Source organism: Cynoglossus semilaevis, chromosome 19 (genome assembly GCF_000523025.1).
Source record: "Cynoglossus semilaevis isolate Cse_v1.0 chromosome 19, Cse_v1.0, whole genome shotgun sequence".
Lineage (NCBI taxonomy): Eukaryota > Metazoa > Chordata > Actinopteri > Pleuronectiformes > Cynoglossidae > Cynoglossus > Cynoglossus semilaevis.
Window position 1 is genome coordinate 14,162,346 of NC_024325.1, and position 11,043 is coordinate 14,173,388.

Below are 11,043 nucleotides of genomic sequence, written 5' to 3' on the forward strand. Positions count from 1 at the left end.
ATATAATATTCATAATATACTTTTTCTGTTTATGCACAAAGCCAGACAACCTGAAAAAGTTAGAAAATACACAATATTAATATAAACATAATACAAAAAAAATGTATTTATATTTTATGTCTCGATCGTCTTGAACTTTTTTATAATGGATTGTATTAAAGATGTGTCACAAGCAAACAAACACTTAGAATATACAGAACTATAAAGACGTGTAACAAGCAAACAAACAAACACTTAGAATATACAGAACTTAAAATGTACTTTTATTGTTCCAAGTAGCTTTGTCATGAACATGCTAACCGTGCACAATGTCTACAGAAATTACATTACTTAAGGAGTTGATCCTGATTGCTTTTACAATAACAATGAATTTTCCATGACTAGTACGGCTTCTTCACAGACAACAACTCAAAGCCTTAGAAAGCAATGAGTCTGAGGAACACAAACCTGTGCCGATGTTCCATTGTGCAAACTCATACCTGCAGCTGGGTGTAATTTTACTTTTAAACCAAGGTTCAAGTGTCTCAGCTCACACATGACACCTGTCCATAAGGCATTTTTTTTAAAGAAATATATTTTTACATGACATAAAAGCAGAACAAATGTTCCAAAAAAGAAGAAGTAATAATTACAGCTTTAGGGAATTCTTTAAATGATGACAAGGAATGCAGCAAAAACAAGACAAAGAGGTATCATCCAGCTCAAGAAAAACATCGGTACGAAAACTGTGGCACAAAAACTTCATTCAAGTTCAGTCGATTCAACACTGGATATTTATTGACAGAAACTTTGTTGTTGTTTGTCTTAGTTTACAGACACCAGGTGCCTTGAACAGCCTTTACATCGCTTTAGGGCAGACAAANNNGCTGAACAAACGTACTCTGGTGCTCGACCCACCAATAAATAAATAAATAAATAAAATCGTTAAATGATTCAAGTTGACTTTAATATTATTCACGGGCTCTACATGTGCAAAGTTAAAGTCAGGCGTTGTCAAGCATGTGGTGATGATGTTGTGCATTTTTTTTCATGACTACTGATGATTTTAATAAAATGTGCAATAACATTCAGGCCAAAAGCTTTGGGCTAGACTTCACACTACTGTATGTGCAGATGGAAAGTCACAGCTGAAAGTTGTTGAAGTTCCTAAAATGAACTTGCTAAATTAGCTATCGCAGAGAGAAAGGTCCTTAAACGTAGATGATCCGACACTGGATTTAGTCCTATTATGTTTGAGTCAATCATCTGTACATGCATGAGTAATACAGTACTGCCTGCAAAGTATTTTTTTAAGTATTGAGAATCTGACTATTATGGTAACGAGACAATCATGCTTCTCCTTTCAGCTACTGCCACTGAATGACTTCGGACGTTGGATCGTGCTTGAAACTGAACAGTAGCTTCAAACCGTGATAAGTCAAGAGTGTGGCCAAGGAGAGAACTACAGCCTCTAGTCCCTTCGTCAGCAAGTAGGATATAGTGGAAGAATTAGAAGATTGGGAGTGGCAGAAAAGTATGTAAATGTGGTGCAGGGCAATACAATAGGGGAGTGTGCTGTGCTGTCTGAGTGGCAGATGGGTTTAGAGTAGAGGTAGAAATATCATAAATGAGACTATAATCTTTAGAGAATGATGAGTGGAGCAGTGTGGAGGTTAAGTTAGAGGGGCAAGTGGGGCAGATGGTTGAGGTGGAGGCAGAAAAAGACTTTGGCCAAATCAGTCATCAGTCAGAATAAGAAGAAAAAGAGGAAGAAGAATATTCCACACACTCTCTGACGATCACAGCTGTCCTTACGCCAAGACGTTTTACTGAAAATAAGTGGCTTTCAATTTTCTAGTCTAAGCTACGATAATATTTTTATGGCTCTATTTCCTTCAACGTATATAACAACACAGAGGTTTATTTTTTTTCTACGAGGGTACGGAGAGAACAGGCAAGCGATGGAGGTGTGTGGGTGAGATCTGATGCTTTACTTGATGTTAAGTTTATTTGACGATGAAGGTGAAACTCCGAGGAGCTTAGAGTCTGTGACGGGGCTGACCACACCCTCGATCAGGTTCTTGTTGCAGTCGCCCAGGTTGATTTCAGAGGAGGTTCTTTGGTACGTGACGCTGCCCGTCAGGTCCATGAGATCCTCCAGAGCGCGGGCGTTACTCAGGCCGCCCGGCTGGATCTCGTTCACCGGCGAGAACCTGGGGATTGAGATTAACTCCTCCTTTGAAGAAGGGCTGAAATACAATGATGGCAAATTAAAACAATAAGTTACTTCTTCCTTTAATATTAAGTTCATGTAATCTGACTACTTAGTACTCACCTGATCTCCATTGCCTGCACCTCATTACATGACCCTGTCCCCTTCACATCCAGTGGCTCCAGCTTAATGACGGGTGGTGACAGGTGTCTTACCAGCAGGGGGGGCACTGAGGGTCTAATGGCCTCCACCTGGGATCCTCCTTTGTGACTTCCTGCCGCCGCTGACAGGTGCGAGCTCTGATGTTTGTTTTTCTCTGCCGTCGCTCGTCCGCTCATCAAGGAACTTCCTTTCCCCTCCACAGCTCCGTTCATCACGCCGCCCTGCTGTGGTTTGGCTTTGGCTTCTGCTTTCACGTTTGTCGTCTCCTTGTTCATTTGGACTGTTGTTTTCTTATGGTCTGTGTGCTGCTGATTGACATTATTTGCCACCTCTTTTCTGCGGTGCTCCACAGCGCAGGTTTTACCCCCCGGGCCGACGAGCTCTTTGCTGGTTCCCTTGGAGTCCGGCCTCTTCTCGGCGACGTGGTCTGCTGACGTCACCTGATGATGAGTGCTGCTTCGAACATGGACACTCTTGTGACTCTCCATTTGCTGTGCTCCTTTTGCTGACACCGCTTCCCTACTGACCGGACCTCTGTCCTTGGTGCTGGCCTGGACCACAGTGACCACCTCTTTGACCTGAAACTCAACCTTTTTGCAGGTTTGCTGAATCACCTGAGTGCTAGACTGAACCGTCTTTACAACCCCTGTGGAGAATGGAGAATGGGAATTTGAGCTTGTTTGTTTTTTGTGTGTCTAGTACGTTTGGTGTGAACATCCGGTTAGAAACGGCGATCTGCAGCAGCACTGCCCTCTGCCTACATTTAGACCAAATAGACCCTGAAATGTAAGCCAGACGATGACAGCTGCTGGTAAAAAAGAAAGTGTAGGAGGAGGAAGGAGCCGAAGCACAGACATGAAGAAGTGTACGAAGCACATTTATGGCCTGCCCGCTGCAGCTGATGTGCAGACGGATCAGTGCTCTTCATTCCTTTGGGCAGCAAAAGCAAAGAAAGGGACGGTACAGTCTTAATTTGAGTTCTACTGGACATGCTTCCAAAAGTCAGTAAATGCATTTATTGCAAGGCATCAAGCGAGACGCGGCGCATGAGCAGCAGGCAAACTCAAAGGCTCGGCAGAACACACTGACCTGGCGGTGAGACTGACCGGGTCAGCGCCTCTTCTTCCTTCTGATTCAGTGCAGAACAGAGACAATCAGGTCAACTGGGGTTCAAGAAATCAGGACACAAAACCGAGGTATGGCAGTAAAATGATTTAATTAAGAAAGAGAGCTGACATTTGAACAAATCAAAGTGAAAAAAAATCAAAAATCAAAATGATGCCATCAGCAGGTGTTTAAAGGCAGCAGGTCTACTGTGCGAGAACATGCGTCTCTTACAGTACCTTCAGGTCGGCTTCAACCTTCCTGGTTCTCTTCATGATCTCCTCGATTCTCTGGAAAAAAACAAACATCAATATTTTTGTTGTTAGGTTTCAGTTCTGTTGTTGTCAACTGTTCTGCTGCCGTAAACCTGGTGTCGACCTTTTTTCTGAGTTGCCGCTCCTCTTCTTGTTGTGTCTGCATGTCTCTGTCTTGTCGCTGACGCTCTGTGTCCTCCTGAGGTTGGACTTTGGATTTGTCTTTCTGTTTGGATCAAGACAAAATGTAGAAAAAAAATGATTTCTATAAATAAGTTCCCAGCACTTTTTATGAATCATCTCGTACCTCTTTGTCCATCTGTGTGTGAAACACCTCCTTCTCCTTCTCCTTCTCCTTCTCCTTCTCCTCCTTCTGTTGTTGTAGTCTGTGAAGATCCTCTCCTTCATTTTTCTTCTTCTTCTCCTCTACAGGTTGATGTTTCACGTCCGGCTGTCTCTTCTCCTTCAGCGTTTGGTTCCTTAACTGCTCCTCCTTAAGCCTGTGCCCCAGGTACAAACTTAATCTGTTTATTTTTTTAATTTTAAACACATTAAACAAAGTCTGAGGTCGATGTACATCCGTCCGTTTTCATCTGTTTACTTTTTAAATTTTAAACACATTAAACAAAGTCTGAGGTCGATGTATTACACTCACCGTTCCTCTTTCTCCTGTTCCTGTTTCTTCTCTTCCAGTTCTTTCTGAGCTCGGGCCTGACGTCGGCGCTCTGCCAGCAGCCTGGTGGCCTCCTCAGCACTGGTGGTGCCGGCTGCTGCTCTCGCCGCCTGCGTCGCTGATTCTGTCAAACAGAACGGCAGCGGCCGTTAGAAAAGTTCTCACTTTTAAACCTCATTTTTCAGGTGAACAAACGCTGGGCTGTAATCACCAGTTTTACCGTCTCCGTCCGGAGCGTTGTTGTTGTTCGGAGTCTTCTTCTCTGAAGAGTCCGCTCTGGGAACTGTTTGATCCTTTCTGTCAGGAGACTGATTCTTCGTGTGTGTGTCCTCTCTGAGGTGCCGCTCAGAGGATGGTTTGACTTTAGGGGTTTCACCGCCGGCCTGTGGCGTGGTTGGAGTTGTGCTGCTCGTGTTGGAACTCTTTTTCAGCCCGGTCTCAGCTGCGGGTTCTTCAACGTGTCTCTCCATCTTCTCGTTTGGTCGAGGTCTTGTAGGAGAGAAGTTCTGGTGTGCAGCGTTGGGAGACTGGGGCCTTACCTTCGACGTCAACCTGCACAGAGTCACAGCGTCAGTGTTAGTTAAAGTGTGATCCTCGTCTCAGACTCTGTTCCATCTGAACATCAGTTACTAACACTGGAACAGAGGGATCTACATTTGGAATCACAATCAATCAGAAGAAAGAAAAGAAAAGAAAATGAACCAACACCAGGAATATTGGACTGGGAATTGGTGAGAAAAAAATCACATGTATTTGAACTCAATTTATATTAATGAAAGTGAAATGATACAGCAGTTAAAGATTCTAATTTATTTTAGGCACTGTTTTAAACCGTGAATATTTCATGCCACATTATTTCAGCTTTTTCAAATGAACCTACTTGGAGGTAGTGGGTGAGGCCAACTGCTTGGACACACACGCTGGGGATTCTGGTCTTCTGACAGGAGATCCGTATCCAGGCGATGCCGTTCTTCTCTCTCTGCGCAGACGCTGTTTCTGAAAGCAGATTGGTTCAAGTCACAAGATCTGGAAACCAGCAGCAGCAACGACGTCTGATTCCCAGTTAGGGGAATGTCACGTCGGGGTTCAGGGGTCCAGGACTGACCTTGGGGGTGTTTGTCACGTCGGGGTCCAGGGGTCCAGGACTGACCTTGGGGGTGTTGGGTGTGGACTGAGAGCCTCCCTGAAGACCAGGTCTACTGTGATCTGCAGAGGTCAGTGTGGTGCCGAATGGTGACCTGTGAGGACTGCAGGGTGCTGAGACGACAAAGATTAACGATGCCGTGAGTGGACGAGAAATATTAATACAATCGTGTGTGTGTGTGTGTGTGTGTGTGTGTTGTAGTGAAGTCAAGTCTTAGGTGTTGCCTGGGAAACACAGTCACGTTTCCATGACTTTTATTTATTTTTGTATAAAATGGAATTCGTTCTTTCAGTAGATTTTGATCAGCGTATGTAACAAACACATTTTTAAAAATTTTCTCTCAGTTGTCTTTGCACTGACATCATCAAAATGAACGTATAAAACTAATAATATAATTCCAATATATAATATTGGTAATATAATACCAATGAAAACAGTGAGTCTGGGATGTGAAACAGATCAAAACGTCACCAACTATATTCTGTGTTTTCTCCCTTATTTTCCCACATTTTCTTTGCGGTGAATTCACCTCAAAAACATCTGCAGTCACCTGCTCTCTGAATCTGACAGAGCAGACGGAGACTTCTGAGCTGTGACTCCGTTTTCAGATTTAGGATGGACTGGGCTGAGGCCGGAACTGTTGACGCCAAATTAAATTCAAACCAGTTTTCTTCCTGGGCCACACCTCGAAACATCTTCACAGTTGAAATTCAAACACAGCAGCGTCACCATCAGAGTTCTCAGAAAAACAACTCTGAGTCATTTCCGCTGTCGTGTCTCTGGGCTTAACAGTCGGACTACATTTGTGACAAATAATCTCTAAAGATTTCTGCCACGTCACACAGACACACGTCACATAAAAAAATCTACTGCAAAAATCAATCGATTCCAGCTAATGTCTTGTTCTGTCAGCTTTAGTAACCATGAGTCAAAGCTCTATTTTAAAGTCCAATAGAAAATACTGCGATAAAAATTGAAAGCTGTGATCTTCCTACTCATCCACAGGCTTCACGCATCACTTCATCCTCGTCTGTCATTACTGAGAGGTCACTAATCTGGGCCAACTAATCCAGCGCCTCGACCTATGGGAGAAATTCACACTTCACTTCACTGTGAGGGCTACGAACCAATGATGGTGAGTTTAGTAATGGACAAACAGATGACGAGTGTCTTTAAAAGGGATGTCCGATGATATCGGCCGATGTTAGCGTAATTATTTAATATCTGTGTAATTATTAAAATGTTTTTTCCTCTGATAATGAAACCAAATGATGTGTGACCTAAAAATAGTTTTGGAGAAAAACAGCTGTACCTAAAAGTGAAAGTCACTAGATGGCAGCATTGAAGCTCATTTTATCTCATACTCAAACAGTGGCTTGTACAGATAAATAAATAAATATTACCAGATTACTTGTATCGGTATCGATTGATATCGGAATCAGAAATTAAGTGTTTGGACAATATCAGTAAAAAGTTAATATCGGACATCCCTAGTTTTTTATAATTTTCTATTTTACTGCATGTGGAGCGGCAGAAGAAAGTAGTTCTTTAGTGGTGTGTCACGTGTCGGTGTAAACATTGTTAGAAGACGAGACGAGGACAAATGCAGCGGTAGAAAGTCTCACACACACACACACTGAACAGTGTCCAAACAGAAATTGAACTTGAAGTCAAAACTTCTTGCAGATGTTCACATAAAAACATTTGCAGCTACAGAAATGTTTTTTTAAGCAGCTGAACATGCAGTGACACTGGTTTGCCTTTGACACGGTCAACGTCTCAGTTTCAGCCCAAAGGCAAACGGACACAAGCACAACGATGACCTGATCAATGAACAGGGTGGAATATACACATGGGCAGGGCCATGGGTTGGTGGGGGCTTGACTTTACCAGATTCGCTGACAGCAGGAAGGGGGGAGGCAATGCCATGGGAAAAGGCGGAGGCAGCAGAGAAAGGGAGTGGGGCATTCTCACTGTCACCTATAGGCAGCAGGCGGAGCAGAGCAGAGCAGAGCAGACAGAGCGTTATCAACAGTTCCTCTGAGCAGGTCTTCAGTCGGCTGCAGAGACACTCCAGCAGATGTCAGTGTTGTCTGAGTCACAGTGAAAGGCTGATGGTCAGATTGAATCTGTTTAAATTTTATTGCAAAAGTGGTGACTCCTAAAAACTTGGGGTTTTGCCAATCCTGCCAAAATCTACGACACACTGCTGAATTACATAAAATGCAAAAGTAATTTGAATTTTAAAGTAAGAAAAAGTACCAAAAAACCAGACAAACAAACAAAGAATTAGGCAAAAAAAAAATCTCCTGAAATTCCTTTTGCATTACATTTGCAAACCAATTATTATTATTATTATTTTTCAAATATTGTTCTGATTGTTTCTTGGGTGTAACTCCAAGAGGATTCAGAAACACCTGCATGTTTCTGCAGCCAGGCCGTGGTTACAGTCAGGCCAAACACACACACTCACACTCAGTCAGTAAACTGAGTTGATTCTGAAACTTCTCAGTCTTCTCGGTTTCTGTGCCTTTAACCCACCTGCTCCGTTGGTGCAGCCCCTGCTCCACCGTTTGCCCCTCTGCTCCAGCAGAAGGCTTCGCTCCAGAGACCGTTTCATCAGGGCGTCCAGTCGCTCCTGCATTTCACAGAGAAAAAAAACGGTGTTGTGGCAGAATTAACCTTTGAACTCTAGCCATTTATTTTTATAAAATAAGATGCAAACATTTTAAAGTTTTTTTGTTGCAGTACTACCGTTGTCCAGCAGGGTGCATAAAAGCACTTAAAATCAATGAAGCTATTTTTCTCCATCTTCTTGAACTTTAAAAAAGTTAAATGGTCAAATATGACAGCAATTTTTTTTGTGGGGAGTAGTTTGGTATTTTAACATATTTACAATTTCCCTGTAGAACCATGTTTGGCTCCACCTTCACCTGACTCTCTGCTCACCCTCTCCTCCTCCAGCTGCTGCCTCCTCTTCTCCTCCACTGCAGCTCTACGCTGCTCCTCTTTCTGCCTCTGCTCCTCCAGGCGTCTCCATCGCTCCTCCACCGTACGCTCGTACTGCAGCCGAGCTCTGCGGTCCTTCTCCCTCATCAGCTGCTCCCGGGCCGCTGAAGTGAAAACAACCAAATTTGAGCAAATTAGAATGTGTCTGTGTGTATCGCAATATATCGCAATATATCGTATTGTTACACGTATCGTATAGCTAGTTTGCCAAAAACACTCCCTTAGAACACAGTGAGTTCATGATGAAAAAACCGCGGGTTCGAAACCCTGGACCCACAGTTCCCCTCTTACCCAGGCTTCTCTCCTTCTCCTCGCGTCGCTCTTTGGCTAATCTCATCCTGTCGTCTGTCTTCATGTAACCGTCCACAACTGAAAGACAAAAGAAGTCAATGAATAATAATAAAAAATTCACACAGCATAAACAACGAGACGGTTCGTCTAGATAGAAGTGAGCGGCCGGACTTACGTTGTTTAGCTGCGTGGTTCGCGGCCAGGTGAGACGGAGACGCCTGTCCGTTAACGTGTGGCTTTTTCTCGGTGTGTGACGGAGCTGGAATGACCAGGACAGGGGCAGAAAAGGACAAAATCACACGGTAATGGTCAGAAAATCAATAACTCCAGCTCTCCTGGGGCTGCAGTGCTGCTTCAGCGCCGTCAGAGGGAGACATTTCTGCAGTTTTGTGTCCAGTAAATTACATTGCACAATCCAGAAATGCTTCCATGCCAAGGGCAAACTGCAGTAATGCCCAGAGGAGGAGTGGAAAACTACCCTTGATGTAATGGTCACTCCGCTCAGTACTGGACCTGAAGGTCCGCGGACTCGTGTTGGACCATAACTTAGTAGACTTAGAGCGGAGTTAAAAACATTTAATCCAGATGAGATTAATCTGTGTAAAAAAAGTGAAGATTACTCAACTAGTTTTCCCAGCTCGTCCTGGAGAGCCGTGTCCGTTCGTGGGTGATTTCTTTTCAGGGAACAGTGTGATGGAGGGTGCAGCCATCTTTTCACCTGACACACAACACATCACGTGATCATCACTGGTGTTCTAACACAAGTTCATAAACAATAACTGTGGTCACAGACGGTACTGAGCTATAACGTACATTTATAAACATCACATGGCAGATATGAAACAACAACACAGAGTTTTTGTTGTTTTTCTGTTTATAGTTTCATAGTTTCAGAGTTTTTGTTGTTTTTCTGTTTATATATAATATAATATAATTATATGCATGAGTGTGTTATTTTATAAAGATATACCGAAGCAGAAAACAATGTATATTATTATTATTATTATATATGGGACTAGAATCCAGCAGGGGCCTCGGCTCCATCTCTCCATCAGAGGGTCGTTGGTTCGAAGACCTCTTCATGCTTCATGACTTTCTTCTATATTTTTATAAACCAGAATAATAACATCGAACTCATTTCCTCTCCCGTCCATCACACTCAGCTGCGTGCATTGATCATTTCCGTTACCACGTGGGTGGGCTACATCGAATGCCCTAATGCGTGTTTACAAGAGCGTTTATGGTTCTGTGCGGTCGGCTGAACTCTGTGATGTTACAGATAAATGATAAATGTCATCTCTCCAAGCCACCCGGGAAACTGACGAGACGTGGAGGAGTTAGGGACTCACCTTTCAGGAGCTCTGATCGATGTACAGTTTGTTCTGTTAAAAAAAAAAAAAACAACAAACTTTCACCTGACCGACTTCTCTGCAGAGGAAATGACCTCCGTCATCGAGCCACAGCCAGGAGGCGCCCTCCTCATTTAAACATTCAAACATTTTATCTGAATCATCATGACCCACAAAACGGAAACCTCATTGTAACACGACTCCAAGTCTCCAGAGGACTGACTACAGATGAACACTGACTTTCTAATGGATAAAAACCTCAAACCGGGTTGGTCAGTTTGTGTCGTTGATCATGCACGAAATAAGCTTGAGTGAAAATCTGCACTGGCTGCACACGCAGTCAGCATCAGCATCCCTCACAGAGAGCAGTGCGTCATTGAGAACTCCACTGCTCCACCACAGCAGCACAGGAACAATAACACAAACCGGGCCAAAACCCGTGAGCTCACCGTACCTGCCAGAGCGCCGCCGGACGGCGCGGCTGTTTTCGCCATGGTACGCTTCAAGAAGCAGAGATGGAGAAGGAGATGGAAGAGGCGCCGTCACCGAGAACGTTCTACAGTGATGCCAATGCAGCAACAGTATCTGATTTCCCTGCAGCGGCAGCAGCAGCGGCAGCAGGAGGAGGAGGAGGAGGAAGAGGAGGAAGAAGAAAGAGCAGAGCGGACAATAAAACAAACAATGAGCTGGCGATGATCAGTCAGCCCCACGTCCCGATGGTCATTGTGGAAGCTGGAGTTGAAGGACAGGACAGGATGGTGAAGAAAGAGAGAGAGTGAGAGAGAAAGAGAGAGAGAGAGAGGGAGAGAGAGATGCTGCGGAGATGATGGTGCGCACTGACGAGGCACGCAGCGTGAAAACCCGCC

The 11,043-nt window shown here is 44.0% G+C and overlaps 1 protein-coding gene and 1 long non-coding RNA gene across 8 annotated transcripts; one reads left to right on the forward strand and one right to left on the reverse strand.

The window, feature by feature from the left end:
* Window positions 1-242: 242 nt before the first annotated feature.
* map7d2a (MAP7 domain containing 2a) lies at window positions 243-10,836 on the reverse strand. Of its 6 annotated transcripts, none has more exons than XM_017041530.2 (18): window positions 10,632-10,836; window positions 10,178-10,210; window positions 9,454-9,546; window positions 9,004-9,087; window positions 8,829-8,906; window positions 8,478-8,641; window positions 8,070-8,166; window positions 7,419-7,508; window positions 5,535-5,641; window positions 5,265-5,380; window positions 4,596-4,936; window positions 4,367-4,508; window positions 4,019-4,211; window positions 3,836-3,937; window positions 3,697-3,747; window positions 3,443-3,482; window positions 2,315-2,999; window positions 243-2,228 (listed from the first exon to the last, which is right to left on the reverse strand). In XM_017041530.2, exons 1-18 carry the CDS (start codon window positions 10,669-10,671, stop codon window positions 1,970-1,972), a joined length of 2,715 nt encoding a protein of 904 aa, XP_016897019.1. In that variant the 5' UTR covers window positions 10,672-10,836; the 3' UTR covers window positions 243-1,969. The 6 variants fall into 6 exon arrangements, with proteins under 6 accessions (XP_016897019.1, XP_016897020.1, XP_016897018.1 ...); XM_017041531.2 differs by having other exon boundaries at window positions 4,605-4,936; window positions 9,004-9,096; XM_017041529.2 differs by having other exon boundaries at window positions 9,004-9,096.
* On the forward strand, window positions 5,505-10,263 carry LOC107990037 (uncharacterized). Of its 2 annotated transcripts, none has more exons than XR_003052933.1 (3): window positions 5,505-5,667; window positions 6,534-6,663; window positions 9,992-10,263. It is a non-coding gene; the product is annotated as an uncharacterized LOC107990037 (long non-coding RNA). The 2 variants fall into 2 exon arrangements; XR_001761573.2 differs by having other exon boundaries at window positions 10,108-10,263.
* Window positions 10,837-11,043: the final 207 nt, after the last annotated feature.

Coding starts and splice junctions, on each gene's coding strand:
- map7d2a (XM_017041529.2), bottom strand. CDS start 10,671: ATGGCGAAAACAGCCGCGCCGTCCGGCGGCGCTCTGGCAG. Junction 10,211..10,631: donor GTCCGGCGGCGCTCTGGCAG/GTACGGTGAGCT, acceptor TTTTTTTAACAG/AACAAACTGTACATCGATCA. Junction 5,381..5,534: donor CCACACCCAACACCCCCAAG/GTCAGTCCTGGA, acceptor ATCTGCTTTCAG/AAACAGCGTCTGCGCAGAGA.